The sequence below is a fragment of the Impatiens glandulifera genome, unplaced genomic scaffold (assembly GCF_907164915.1).
Source record: "Impatiens glandulifera unplaced genomic scaffold, dImpGla2.1, whole genome shotgun sequence".
NCBI classification, from domain to species: Eukaryota; Viridiplantae; Streptophyta; class Magnoliopsida; order Ericales; family Balsaminaceae; genus Impatiens; species Impatiens glandulifera.
The window spans coordinates 128,002-143,697 of record NW_025919040.1 but is presented as its reverse complement, the minus strand read 5'-3'; the positions used below and the strand labels follow the sequence as shown (position 1 = coordinate 143,697).

Genomic DNA, 15,696 nt, shown 5'->3' with positions numbered 1-15,696 from the left:
GAAAGAAAAACTTATAATTCATCAGATATAATATGGAAAATAGAATTTTAGTACGTTAAAAACCGATATATTATTGTATTTATTTCTCCACCTTTTTAATTATTTGTTATCAATCCACTATATTTGAAATTTATAAAGATTTTCATATATTTAAAGATTTTCATATATTTAGCAATGTTCTCTCTAGCAGGTTAAGATTATTAGTTCTCCTTAAATATCGAATTCATTAATGCTCATCTTTCTATCTCAATATTTTTTTATTCAATATTTTTTTATTATGAGATTGTTTATGATTATTATAAATAATATTTGAATTTTTAAAACAATTAATTCAAATAAATTTATTAATGTTATCTGAATTAAGTAAGATTTACAAAGAATGCCTTAATTCAACCATAAGTTAGAGGAGAGTTCTATATTTCTTTTTTGGTAATCTTTAATTTATTAGTCAAATTGATTATTTACAAATCTATACTCCTAAGTTTTCTCACTTAAATAATCAATTTTTTTTTAAAATAAAAAAAATTAACAAAACACTTAATAGTCATAAAATTAAATAATCAATATTAATAACACATTCTTTTCAAAATAACAAATAAAACACAATCCAATTTAATTGAATATTTATAAGATTCAAATAAGAACCACAACAATATTTATTTATTTTTATATTAAAATTACTTAAATTATCAAATAAAATATGAATATTTATTATTTTTCACAATATTTAAAAATTAAATAAAAATTTGTAGTCATTAACAAGATCATATTTCTAAAAAAAAAACAAATAAATAAATAAATAGGACCACAATAGTTTTTATTTATTTTTAATATTATATCAAAATTAATTAAATTAATAAATTATTTTTATTCATTTCTTATAATTGAATATTTCTTATATTCTAAGTAGGAACAAACCACAATAATTTTTATATCAAAATTATATAATTTATTAAATAAATTATAATTTTTTATTAATTTATTTTATTTAAAAAATATTAAATAATAATTTTTAAACATTAACCAAAATAATATTTTGAGAGGAAAATCTGATGGGTTAAAAAAATAAAATAATTTATCTCTCTTATCGCATTTTTTTTTTCAAACATGATATCATATTATTCTCTCATTCTTTTCCCAAATTCCCTTAACTTATCAATCATCTTCATAAAATATCAAACAATCCCTTATATATCGATCATTATATCATATTAATGATAATTCTTCCATAAACTTAAATAAAATATTAATTTAATTATATTAATTTCCATAAACTCATCAATGTGAAGTGGTGACTTGAAAAGAAAGGGTAATTTCAAGGTTTGAGTCTAGACCCTGCTGCAGCAGATCATTAGCCTTTTCACGGCCGGGTGACATCCGACTCCGGTGCAACTCCGACGAAGTTCTCTAGAGAAAGATAATCGACAATCTAGTATCCGATTGAACTCTCGATGATTAACATTGGAGATGATCAGAAGTGTCGTTAATGCTGCTCCAGTTAAGCTAGGTATGGAGCTTGATCTCGATGTGTTTCTCGCTTCACACGCTAGCAGTGAAAGCGACGAAGATGATGTAGTAATCAATTCCGCTCATCGCCGGACCGTCGATGAAATTCTCAACGAGTCTGATTCGTCATCTTCCCATTCCCCTCCTTCGCCTTCTTCTTCCTCTACTCCGTCCATTATTCGCCATCCTGCTGATTTTGATGAAGATGATGTGAGATCTCGAGCTGGATTTTCTTCGGTACGTAGTTCTACATCTTTAGTCGACTCTGGACCAGAAGAATCCGTTAGGTTGAACCAATTCAGTACTGTTGGTAGGGCAAAATCGAGTGATTTATCCGGATCATCGTCCATTGGTAGTAGGAGTGCTTTGCATCCGCTGCCGCCTTTGTTTAGTGGAGTTAAGTCGAGTGCAAAGCCTGGAGCAGCTCTTGCTGCTGCCGCTGCTGCTTCTCGGTCGGTCACAACTTCCTATGCTGCAGCTATTAAATCGAGAAGAACAAACAGCATTTTACTGGGAACTGGGAATAATTTGGAGGCAGCTTCCGAGTCCAGTAATGGTGGTTCCAATGGCATTGCCCATGCCGTTAGTCTGCCAGAGAAGAAGATTGTTGGAGCCGATGATATTCAATGGGGTGACTTTCTACCTCCAGCTTCAGGGTTGGCAATGAGTGTAGACATCAGTGAGGAATTACCAAGAAAAGATGATATGGGAAAGAGACCGGGGGAAGATGGCAACAAATTTAATGATACAGAGTTACACAAAAGAGATATAGACTCCTCTCAAGTGGATGAATTCCATAATGAAAGTATACCTGCTTTATCGACCCCCCACCTCAAACCATACATTAGAACAGTTATCGATCCCGAGGAAACCTCCAACGCTAACGAGGATGGAGCTATTTCACTACCAAACATGATAGATGATGAAACAGACATATCTTCAAAAGTACTGGAAACTAGTGTCACTTCGGGATCTAGTGATGTTAATGAGCTCACAAAGATACCAAGTGGTTCTTCATACAAATTTGGTGAGGAAAGTTTTGTTATTGATGAATCAGTAAAGTTAACATCAGAAACTGATGAACCGAAGGAAGACTTGTTGTACTCCAAAGATGGTGAAATGAGTGACACAGAGGATAGAGCCAGTCCTGGAATTAATACTGTGGACGCTGTTGGAGAAGATGTTCATCGTTTGGAGAGTGAGATGAGTGGTGAAAATACTGCGATAAAACCAAATCCTTCTTTGAAGCCTCTTGAATTAGCTGAGGAAATTGAGAAGACTCAAGCGTCCTCTGGTTTAGACTGGGAAACTGGTATTGCTGCTCAACCTATGAGGCTTGAAGGCATCAAAAGGGGATCAACTGCTCTTGGATATTTCGACGTTGATATTGACAATACTATAACAAGAGCTATATCATCTCCGGCAATTAGACGAGATCATGGTTCCCCACAAGTTGTAGCAGTCCATCTTAACTTCATAGCAGTAGGAATGTCTAAAGGGACAATTCTTATAATACCAAGCAAATACTCCGCTCATTCTGCAGACAATATGGATGCAAAGGTTGATACAATTTTGCATGGCTTCTTACATTTGCTTTCACTGCAAACTCCATGTTTTATCTGTTTATTATAGTGGAATTGTTGGAAAGAGTACTTTCTACATTATTAAGAAAAATAGAAGCAACAAGTGAAATTAGATTTTGTTAATTTTGTTATAATATTTTCAAAACATGTAAAAAATGTTAAGGTGAAGGCTGCCTTTGTTTGTTACTTTTTCAATATCATTTTGTCCAAGATTTAGTCTCTGCTTCTTTGGTGGTGCTCTTGGTATTCATAGTTTATTTGAATATAATTTCTCTATACTTTGGCAGTTCTCCTAATATTTTAGTGTGTGGCAGATGTTGATTCTCGGGCAAGGGGATGGTACTCGCTCCCCTGTAACATCTATCTGCTTCAATCAACAGGGAGATTTACTTTTTGCTGGATATAATGATGGTCACATTACTGTTTGGGATGTTCAGAAGGGTTCTGCAGCAAGACTAATTACTGGAACACATGATGCTCCTGTTGTGCATATGTTATATTTGGGCCAGGATGCTCAAGTTACCCGTCAAGTTACTCGGCAATTTAGAGTAATTAGTGGTGACAGTAAGGGCATGGTTTGGTTAATTTCATTTTCTGTTTTGGCCTGGGTCAATCGGTTTTCTTTTACTACAACGGTAAAACATTATTATCTATCCTTGTCAGCATAACCGCATAATGGAGGATCTCCTCTATATGATTTATTTTTATTTGTATAGATCATTTTACCGTTTTTGTGTTTCAATTTGAACAGTGTCTTTTTGATGGAAGAACAACAAGCACAGTACTATGTGCATCTGCGCTTCTTCCTGAGGACATCTCTGGAGGTACATCAATGTCCTCCCAGGGTAATGCTACCAGTTCACCTGGTGGAATTGGTAGCATGATGGGAGGTGTTCTTGGTGATGCTAGTTGGAGGTACCCAAGTGAAAAGTCTTCTTTGGCTGAAGAAGGTGTTGTCATATTTGCCACCTATCAAAGTGCTGTTGTGGTATGCAATTTATGACTGGTACTCGATTATTCAGCTGTGTTAGGATCTTTTGATTACTTGCTTTCTGGCTCACATTTTTCTGTGTTGTATTCACTCGCTGGTCTTTGCTGTAGGCTAAGGTCACCCCCAGCGTGGAAATGTATTCTCAACTGCCAAAACCAGAGGGCATCCGAGAGGGTTCCATGCCATTCACTGCCTGGAAGTATCTGGGGCAGCCACAAGCTTTAGCCGGTATCTATCATTGCGGATTATGAAATTCATTCTCGCAAATCATTGGTAACCAAGTTTCATATCTAACCTTTACTAATATATGAATGTTTGTAGAAAATGAACCTCTGGAAGCATCAGGAAAGGTATCACTGCTTGCTATGGCATGGGACCGAAAACTTCAGGTTGCAAAATTAGTCAAATCAGAGCTAAAAGTAATTGGTAAATGGACCCTTGAGAGCCCTGCCATAGGTGTGGCATGGTTAGACGACCAGGTGCTTCCTCCTGTTTTATGTGTCATGTCATGAAATTTTCCTTTGATCGGGTCTTTCGCTTGTTAAGGTTTTCTAGGTGTTCTTAAAATATAAAAAGATATATATCATTTCTTAGCTTTATTCACCTGTGCAAGTATAATCAGATCTGATAATGGAGGTCTTATACTTTTTTCAGCTATTGGTGGTAATTACAACAAATGGGCAGCTTTCCTTGTTTGCAAAGGATGGAACTCTTATTCATCAAGCCAACTTTGCTGTCCATGTACCTGGAGGAGAGGATCTTGTTGTATATCATCCTCATTTTAACAATATCTTTGGAAACTCTGAAAAAGCTTATCATAATAGCATAGCTGTAAGAGGGGCCACTCTTTACATTCTTGGGCCCATGCATCTTTTTATTTGCCGTCTTTTGCCTTGGAAGGAACGTATTCAAGTTTTGCGTAGAGCAGGTGACTGGATGGGTGCACTCAACATGGCAATGACGATGTATGATGGTCAAGCCCATGGTGTTGTTGATCTTCCCAAAAATATATCTGCTGTACATGAGGTCATCATGCCCTACCTAGTAGAGTTGATATTGTCTTATGTTGATGAAGTTTTTTCCTATATATCTGTGGCATCTTGCAATCAAGCTGAAAAGCTGGAAGGGTCAGACAACTCTGACGCTGGAGATAGCTCGGTTCCTCTGGAGATTAAAGATCAATATACACGTGTTGGCGGTGTTGCTGTTGAATTTTGTGTGCACATTAGAAGAACCGAAATACTTTTTGATGAAATACTTTCTAAATTCATAGCTGCTCAGCAGAAAGGTATTATATTGAGCATTAAATAAATTGGTTTCTTGAGGATTTATATGTTTAGTCCTAATGCTAATAAGTCCACCACCCTCCCTGTTAGAACAACTCCAAAATGACCTGAGGTTAAAGGTATCAATTGAAAATTGTCATGGCAATTATATGTAGACACTTCATATTTATACATATTTATACGGTGTTTAATAGCAAAATACATCATATCAAATTCAGTAATGATAGAAAGTCTTATGGGTATATAGCACCAATAAACATCTTCTGTCATTATCTTGCATGCATTGGTAATTTCCTCAACCATCACTCAAGAAATTCATTTTTTTTTCTCTGTTTTGTGTTTCTGCTTTCCTTTTCTCTTAGTGATTTCACAATTATATTCAGATTATGTAGAACTAGAAATTGTGTATGATATCTTACACTCAGATACAAACTTTCTATTGGACAATATCCTTATGTATCTCAAACTTACAAATTTGTGTAATTTCCATAATGTAGTATGTACATATAAAAATATTATGATTTGCACTAGGTCTTTGGGACATCTGTAAATTTTAGACCCTGGTAGCAATGACTAAAAAAATATCCTCTTAAGCTGCACTTTGATTGTTAATGCACCATTATGTTTGTTTCTGAGTTGTATAAGCACACTTCTACGTCTTTTGGACATAAACCAAACTACCAGAAATCATATTTGGTTCTTGCTTGCCAAAAGAAAGTGTTGATTTTGCTTTGGTATGTACAGAGACATTTTTGGAGCTTTTGGAGCCTTATATATTGAAAGATATGCTTGGATCTCTTCCTCCTGAGGTAATAGTATTTTGATACTTCAAGGGATTGGGAAGGAGAAATGAGTCTGAAATTTAACTTTCTTCAATATCCATTTATTTTCTCATCATTTTGGTGAAGTAGATTATGCAAGCACTAGTGGAGCACTACAGCAAAAAGGGCTGGTTGCAAAGGATTGAACAATGTGTTCTGCATATGGACATTAGTTCACTGGACTTCAATCAGGTAATATACTCCTTTGGTTCTCTTAACATGGATGAAGCAGACTAAAGCAGAGTGCTATCCATTAGATCTTAAATTGAGGAAATATTCTAAAATGTACTGTACATTGACATGATTTCACTTTTTATGGTTGAACCCTTGAATTTGCATAAGGTGATTACTTCTTTGTATAGGTGTCAAATAAAAAGCAAATAAGGCACTGTTTTATGTATATTTCTGACCATCTTGTCATGACGATCTTAGCTTTTCAACTTGATATCATATTTTGTAAGCTATAAGTTTATTTTTTTGATAAACAAAATTATTCTTCTGCTTGCATGGCCATTGTTTAAGCACGACGACAAAAGCATATACAATTTCAAACAAACCCCTACAATTCAATCCTTTCAAGAAAAATGGAAACCAACACCCAAGATCCTAACATAACACATCCGAATATTTAACCATACACCAATCCCACAACTTTCATGGTTAAACAAAATTTCAGAATAATGAAGGTTGTAGAAATTTAAAGGGGGCAATTTCATATATTTGGGATTGATCAACTATGCAATGGGAGACTACAATTTATAGGGAATACTAGAACAAAGAAATTAAACGACAAAACAACTTCCTATTTGCATAAATCATTCTTGGAAAGGAAATCAACTCCAACCACTTGGAGTAAATGTCTTTTGGAAGGGACAGGAACATTATGAATAGCCCTACTTTGATAATTCAACAATGCTTCTTACCGCTCATATGAATAAGTAAACATAACCATAGTGGATAGAGCACCTAGCTGATCAAAACAAAGATCTACCATCCACTTTTATCTGCATGTCTAATGCTTAATAAAAAGTTTGCGGATCTCAACTAATTGTGCTGTTTAATTTCTAAATAATTCTTTTTGACAAAACTTGATGTGTCTTGTATTAATTAATAGTTTTTATTTGGTTTGTACTTTAGGTTGTTCGGTTATGCCGAGAGCACAGACTGCATGGTGCTCTTATATACTTGTTCAACAAAGGCTTAGATGATTTCAGATCTCCTCTAGAAGAGCTTCTGAATGTTTCACGAAATAGTGAAAGAGAAAGTGCTTCTTCACTTGGGTATGTTTATCTGTTAATGATTTAAAATTATGTAGGAGTCTGTCTACTATGTTTCCGTCTATACCGAGATTTCTTATATGTTAACAAGTTTCTCCATGCACTTAAAGGCCTCTGTCATTTGATAACTACCTGGGATGCTTAGTTTCCTAAAAGGTCTTTCACATGTGAAGTGCAAACAGATGTGAATAAGACATTTCTTTCTCTCTGAGACACTGTTCTTACAACGAATTATTAAGTTTGAGAAAATGGAATTCATAGGTTTCTATTTTCCTTGAAATCTCATTTTCAGGGTAAATATTTATGAAGGACTACTCAAGTCTGTCTCCAAGATAAAATGTAGAAATTAGTCACTCGTGTCTTATGATAATAGCTGTTCTAAATTGAGGCCTTCACAATAAGTAGTTTGTGAAGGAAATGGCCTACAATGTTGTGTTAATCACCCCTTGGTCAAACTATTGTGCGTGCAAAGCTTTAGGGTTTACTGGTTGCTTTCATGGGGTCTGGCAGCAGTATGTGACTACTCTGTTCTGACAGCCTTGATATGGAAGTTTAATTTCTTCATTCATGTTCTCTTCCTATTTTTTTGTTAAAACGTGCTTAAGATGCCTTTCGTAGAATACTTGAATAAAGCACCAGTCCTTTGATTTTTTACCATTCCAGAGGGGTTTCTTTACTTAAGCAGTTGCTCTCATAACAGGTACCGAATGCTTGTATATCTGAAGTACTGCTTTTCTGGTCTAGCTTTTCCTCCAGGTATGTTTTCTTTGTTAATAATGAGTAGCATCTACTACTTGGAGAAAATAATATATGATGTTCTTTTGTTCTTTCTGACGTATATATTTTTTTCTTGGGTTAGGCGTGGTAGGAATTGATGTCAATTATCTTCCACTCCTAGAGAACTTGCCCGGCTTCTTTTGGAAACTTGTTTTTTATGCCAGATTTCTCATTCAGATGTAGATGCATATGAGATTACATTTATAAACTGAACTTATGCAGTATTTGATAACTTGACTTATCACTTAATTTAATATATTAGAGACTTATTTAATATAAGTTTATTTGATAACACATATTTATAATCACTTATTTCTACAGATTTAAGTGAAAATATGTTAAAAATAATAAGCTAAAATATCAAGTTTATTTTAAAATAGAAAAAAAAACTAAACACGTTACTCTGAAAAAAATCACCAAAAAACCACTTTTTATCCTTCTTAACTGCTATATATAAAGTTGTATTAGGTTTTCCATTTTTTCTCCTTACAAGTAGAACAAACTTCCTTCTTCTTCTCTTTGATCATAATCTCATCAGATTTTTAATCTTATGAGATGAATTCTAAATGTGATCATATGTAAACTATTTATAAGGAGAGAGATGGGAAATACTTAGAATTCATATGATCACATTTTTATCTCTTGATATTTAAGTCATTAAGTACTTAGAATTCAGTATGCAGATCTTAATTTTCAGTTTTATCAAACACTGTCAGTCTAACAAATTCAAAAACTTATTTGTGGTTCTAATACCGAAACATAAGTGTTTCCGAATAGGCCTATAAATTTTGTCTTCATTTGAGTGAGTGTTGTTAAGGGAAATTTGTATGTTATATTTGGTTAGACTCACCAGATCAATCTAGAAGATCTACTTAGTCATTTTGATCTGTAAGCATTTAAATAAATAAACGTCCAAGCAAAATCACATAGCATTGGAGAAGAACAATTAAATAAGCTCCACCGTGAGGTCGGATAGACATTCCTTGCATCTCTCACTAAAGAAAGATAATGCAACTTCCATTACTATTAATAAGACTAAAAGGTTACCCTGAATTTGGTAAATGCATACTAATCTACCTGGGGAAAGACTAAAATGAATATTTATGGCATCAATATTGCTTGTTTGTCTGATAAATTTTCTTCTCATTTGTGTGACACCTCTACAATTATAAGTTACTCAGACAACTACCTATTTTACAGGCCATGGAACTCTGTCCCCTACACGCTTACAATCGCTTAGATCAGAACTTTTGCAGTTTCTCCTTGAGAAGTCTGTTGCTCCAAGTTCAACCATGGTTACTAGCTCATTTACAGGAGTATACAGAAACATGTATCATCTATTGGAGTTAGACACTGAAGCTACATTAGATGTTCTGAGATGTGCATTTGTAGAAGAGGGAATTCAAGAATTGGACCATTTGTCTCATGGTTTGGCTAACATGAATATAGATAGTAATAAAGAAAATCATGCAAGTTGGAGACAGGATGCACTGGTGCAAGAAACAGTTGATGCTGTTATTCACATCCTTGACATGAAAAACCTACCAAAAGATGAGCCAACTGGCAGCAGTGAGTTAGGTATTTGGCCTTCAGTGAAGGACAGGAGTTACATGCTGGAGTTTGTTGCATATTATGTTTCCTGTGAAAAGGCTACTATTTCAACTCGCATATTGAGTGAAATTCTTCAGTCTTTTACGACCGAGATTAGCATTTCTTCTGGTACTCAAACCAAAGATGTTGAAACTTCACAAAAAAAAGAGAAGCAGGTCCTTGCTCTGTTGGAAGTAGTGCCTGAAGCAGATTGGAATGCATTGTACGTATTGGATCTGTGTGAGAAAGCTGAATTTTATCAGGTATTGCTTCACATTTTGTTGTTGTCTTGTACTTAGAATACTTAAGTATAGTCATCTAGACTCAACATTGTGTAAGAACATTTAATTTATTTGATGTAACTTGTATAACTTGAATCAATATTTGTAGGCATGTGGATTGATTCATGCCATCAGTCATCAGTATGTTGCTGCCTTGGATAGCTACATGAAAGACTTGGATGACCCAGTACATGCATTTGCCTTCATCAATGTAGCTTTACAAGAACTAAGTGGAAGTGAACTCCAATCTTTTTATTCAGCTGTAATTTCTCGATTTCCAGATCTGATTATTTTAAGCAGGTATAAGTTGAATAAAGAGATGTATTCTGTGAAAGTTAGTCCTATTGTAGATTTGCAATAACTTACTGACAGAGCTTACGCATCACTTATCTCTGCAGACAGGGTGCTTTCTTTCTTATCCATGACCATTTCAACAGAGAAAGTGAAGAAATCTTGTCTCATCTCCAGTCTCAACCCAAAAGCCATTTTCTTTATCTAAAGACTCTTTTCGAGGTTCACTTATGTGTCACCCTAGATGTTTCTCTCTTAAGAAAGGGCAAGGCCTGGGGATTCTTCAATGGGAGAAGAGGGAAATATGAGTCAGTTGATTTATACTTGGAGAAGATATCTGATTTCCCAAAGTTTTTGCGTGATAATCCGGTTCACGTGACTGATGAACTGATTGAGCGTTACCTCGAGGTATTAAAAACATTGCATTGATCAAATTCGTGTAAAAGTCGATAAATATATTGATCCTCTAGATCTACTATATACCCTTTTATCTTTGATTACTACTTTGTATGCTCAGATGTTTTACATGGTCTTTGCCCTTTTATGTATCTCTATATCAACCATTTCTTTAAACATACATGTTAGTGCGACTATGTGTTCTCCACATGGCTTGAAAGTCTGAATATGGCTCCTCTAGTGACTAGATCACCAAGACTGACTTCGTTTTCTTACTCCATGCAGCTACTTTGCCAATATGAAAGCAATTCTGTTCTGAAGTTTCTTCAGACGTTTGAGAACTACAGAGTAGAGCACTGTTTACGACTATGCCAGAAATATGGAGTTATTGATGCTGCTGCTTTTTTGTTAGAAAGGGTGGGTGATGCTGGGAGTGCTCTTCTGCTTACCTTGTCTGGCCTCAATGAGAAATTTGTTAAGCTTGATGCTACAGTATCAAATGTAGTTTCAAGGGCTGGCAAGGAGCATTCAAGTACTTTATTAAAGGAGGAGGAGGTGGGTTTAAATCTTTTCTTTCAACACTCGTGTCTTCTGTTCTTCATGTATGATAAAACTTTGTGATCTTGCTTGCAGGTTGTAGACATTCAGGGAATATTGCGAACATGTATTGTACTGTGCCAGAGGAACACTCCTAGGCTAGATCCTGAGGAGTCTGAAACCCTATGGTTCCTATTGCTTGATACGTAAGCTTAGAAAGTTTGCCACTATATATTTATTTTTTGGGAAAAAGAAAGATCAATGTAACAATTTTAATTAAATACTTAGGTGGCATAAGATTTGTTTTTGGATAATGACCCATATTATAGTGTTATTTTGTTGTTTAATTTGGTATACAAATTATTTTTAAAATAATGATCCAAATTATAGTGTAATTGTAACAGCTTGATTTGGTATATATATATATATATATATATATTCCTCTGTAGATCATTGTAACTTTTCACAAACAACAAATGTAGAATTTTTAGATCATGATGAACGTGAAAAAGAAGTGGATAATTGTGTAGTCATAGTGATAATTTGCACCTGCTTTCCAAATTATGCATTAGTATGGATTTGTTGTATTTTCTTGTTCGTTTTCATGATACAATCTAGATAATCTTTCTCCTTGGGGATGATAGAGGTTTTGACTTCTGGCAGGTTTTGCGAGCCTCTGCAAGATTCGTACAGTGTTCGAGAGAACCATGTCAGATTGCTTGCTGAATCTTTGGGTGGGAAAGTAGGTGAAGAATCGTGCATAATTAAGTGGAAGATTTCAAAATCCCACAAGGGTTTCAATGCTTTGAAGAAACTATTTTCTCTGTTCATTAAAGAAATCGTTGAGGGAATGATTGGACATGTTCACCTTCCAACTATCATGGCCAAACTCTTGACTGATGGTGGTAGCCAAGAGTTTGGTGATTTTAAAGTTACCATATTGGGAATGCTTGGGATATATGGTTTCGAGAGGAGAATCCTGGTAAATCATACTCTTTGCATTTCTCAGTTCCTTTGTTACCTTAACTCGCATGCTCTATAGTTCACTCTTTTATACATGTTTATTAGCAATGTATACTATTGTCCCTAGATTGTCTCTGCCAAATGTTTTTCAATGTATACTATTGTTCCTAGATTGGAAAGGAATGTTGTATTTTCACATGAATTAGAAGGTTAATTTTGAATCTTGACAGCCTGGTTGACAAACTCCTTTTATTATTACTATTATTATTATTATTATTATTATTTAAATATAACTAATGCAAAATCCTTTATTTCTATAGGACACTGCAAAATCCTTGATTGAGGATGACACATTCTATACAATGAGTTTGCTGAAGAAAGGAGCATCACACGGATATGCACCACGAAGTCTGTCTTGCTGTATTTGCAGCTATCCCCTAACGAAGAATTCCTCAAGATCAGGAATTCGTGTTTTCAATTGTGGCCATGCAACTCATGTCCAGTGTGAGCCTCAAGAGAACGATCAAACTTCACGCGAAGGCTCTCTTACTGGATGCCCCATCTGTATGCCAAAGAAGGATACCAAATCAAGTAAGAGCATTGTTGCCGAAAGTGGACTGATAAGCAAAATTCCTTCAAGATCCCATCAAACTCCAGGAAATCTCTCCCACTTCCAACATGAAAACGATGCCCTTGAGAATTCCTATCGCCCCCAACAAATTCCACGGGTCAGCCCAACTTCTTATTTTTTTTCTTTCTAAATCTTGCCACTGTATTTTATAACACTTCTAACACTTGGGGACTGCTTTCAACAACAGTTTGAGATGTTGAATAATCTTCAGAAGGACAAGAAATTGATTGATGTAGAAAATATACCACCTTTAAGGCTTGCACCACCTGCTGTTTACCACGAGAAAGTAAAGAAAGGAGTAGAATATCTTGGAGGGGAGAGTAGTAACGGGCCGGCTAAGGTAGAAAAATCTAGTAGTAGAATCAAGCAATTCCGGGACCTGAAGATGAAAGGATCATCTCTTCGCCTGCCATTGAAATCAAGTATTTTCAGTAGTAAGTTGTGTTATATTTTTATTATCGAGATCCAAAACCTGTATATATGCTTGATCCGATCTCTAACATTGAACTTATGTAGGTACAAAGGAGAAGTCTGGTAAATGAGGAATTGATCATCAGTGAGCGCATCTAATGCTGGATAGATTTTGGATTTATTATGTATATTATTCGTTCCCAGTCCCAACCCTAAAAAGAAAACGATATATATTAGGCAGTCCTTACACAAGATTCGGAAAGAAAAGAGAGAATGATGAGTGTACATAGAACTCTCGGAATGGTAACTTAAAATTACAAATATTGCTTAAATTTCTTTCTTGTTATATTGGTTCCATACATGCTACTATGAATATAATGTAAATGAAGCAGAGTTCATTTCATCTCTTAACTGTGTCCTTTTTCTCATCTATAATATACCCTTTTTTTTGCATATATATGAGATGTGTTATTAAAAATATTAGTTATCTAGAAATATTAATTTTTAGTGCTAATATTGTCCATATATACTCATTAGCTAATCTTACACTAAAAGAACATTTTGTGTATTTTCATGAATATATTTGAGTCAAATCTCAATGAAGACTCGTCAGCTCATTAATTTTTTGCTTCACTTAGTTCTTGAGTTTTACTTTTGAGTTGTATTTAGGGATCACAATGGGCGATTCGAGATGGGGAATGTATTTATCATCCCGTCCTGTTTTTATTTCGGGGATATTTTTAATACCTTTTCCGTCCTATTCGGTTTTGTTCAATTTCGGAAAATTTTCGTTGGGCATCGTTATTAAAATATTTTTTTAAAAAAATAATAAAATTATACAATATTGAAAATTTATATTATTATAAAAAAATAAACTTACTATTCTTATAAAATATAGTGAATAAATAAATATATTTAATTATATTTATAATGTTCGGGGCAAAATCTGGACGGGTCAGGACAGAGAACACAAATACCATCTTCATCTCATATCTGTTCGATTTTAAGGAAAAACCGTCTCAAACGAAAAAATTCGATTCGATTTTGATTTTGGTGGGACAATTTCATAGTGTCATTCTTAGTTGTATTAATAACTTATATTGGATTGTATTTTACTGTTTAAATGTTTCAGCATGATTACTGTGTTTTTCATTGATAAAATGAAATTAATAATTAGTTAATACAAATAAAACAATAACAATACAAAGGTAACCAACAATATATGTATATATAATTTTGAATTTATTCTCTAAGATGTCTTACCTTGAGCCCCTGAGAAGTAAAAAAAAAAAAAAACTCAATTAAGGAGAAAGGTAAACCCATATATTTCAATAAACAAAAAAATATAATAAAATAAAAAACACTTAAAAATTGGTTGAAAATGGCCCGGCCCACGTGGGTTGCTAATCATGCAGGTAGCAAACAAAGAGGCCAGAAGGCCCAGTAATCGGGTCATGTACGAATGCACGCTTAGGGCCTAGTTGGGCCGGACATGTCGGGCCTCCTCGTATCTTATAATGGGTCCAGCTCGGTTGGTGTCATATCGTGTTAGCAGTCCATAGCCACTCTATCCGACCCACCTGGTCTCTACTTTTATTGTTAATAATATTTGTCAAAATAAAAATAAAAATAATAATAATAATATTTAAACCCCTCCCGTGGCCTCAACCGTGCTGTTTGTCGTGGAACATTTTTTAACCCATAATAAAATAACAGGATGATCAAAGCGTCATAGTTTAAAAAATATATATATATTGTTCTCTTAATTAATAATATAAATAACAAAAGAGTTATTCTTAAATGACTAAATGTCACGTGTTTGACCAAAAAAAAAAAAAAATACTAACTAATAGAAAATTAAAGTGATAAAATATCTCTTAAATAGAGAATTTAAAAATATATTATTATATGTTGTAGAAAATTTATATAGAGTATCATTTCATATATGATCATATCCAAGATAATATTAATAGGTTAAGTCTTGGAAGTGTTTAATTGTATACTAATTTGGCTTATTAATTAGCATAATGAAAAAAAAGGAAATATTTAAAGATGTTTTTATAAAAGTTAAAAATGAAAATTTGTTACCAATAAATTCGTAATCATTCATTCGTTAAGCCTTGTTTGTCCACCATGTCTCCTAAAAGTCACTTTATGGGTCCGTTTCCATGTGCAATAGCAAAATGGCATTTTATTTTTATAATAATAATAATAATAATAATAATATTATATGACTTCTAACCATAATCGTTTATTAAACAAAATCATGTCCAACTGTCACTAGCTAGACAGGATAATCTATTTACGTATTAACAAATTCAAAATTAAGAAAACCATATGGCATGGGGTACACTA

At 34.0% G+C, this 15,696-nt stretch overlaps 1 protein-coding gene across 1 annotated transcript; it reads left to right on the top strand.

The window, feature by feature from the left end:
• Positions 1-1,319: 1,319 nt before the first annotated feature.
• LOC124917356 (vacuolar protein sorting-associated protein 8 homolog) lies at positions 1,320-13,752 on the top strand. Its single transcript, XM_047457810.1, has 19 exons — positions 1,320-3,066; positions 3,404-3,724; positions 3,841-4,077; positions 4,191-4,308; positions 4,402-4,559; positions 4,735-5,368; positions 6,111-6,175; positions 6,278-6,379; positions 7,325-7,467; positions 8,165-8,220; positions 9,442-10,094; positions 10,222-10,412; positions 10,511-10,811; positions 11,085-11,354; positions 11,433-11,542; positions 12,000-12,318; positions 12,620-13,027; positions 13,118-13,364; positions 13,447-13,752. The coding sequence occupies exons 1-19, from the start codon at positions 1,468-1,470 to the stop codon at positions 13,470-13,472; spliced, it is 5,958 nt and encodes a 1,985-aa protein (XP_047313766.1). The 5' UTR covers positions 1,320-1,467; the 3' UTR covers positions 13,473-13,752.
• The last annotated feature ends 1,944 nt before the right edge of the window (positions 13,753-15,696 follow it).

Excerpts from the sequence above, each read along its gene's own strand:
- LOC124917356 (XM_047457810.1), top strand. The coding sequence starts at position 1,468 with ATGATCAGAAGTGTCGTTAATGCTGCTCCAGTTAAGCTAGGTATGGAG. Across the intron at positions 4,078-4,190 it reads CCTATCAAAGTGCTGTTGTG|GCTAAGGTCACCCCCAGCGT; the intron begins GTATGCAATTTA and ends TCTTTGCTGTAG. Across the intron at positions 12,319-12,619 it reads GTTTCGAGAGGAGAATCCTG|GACACTGCAAAATCCTTGAT; the intron begins GTAAATCATACT and ends TTATTTCTATAG.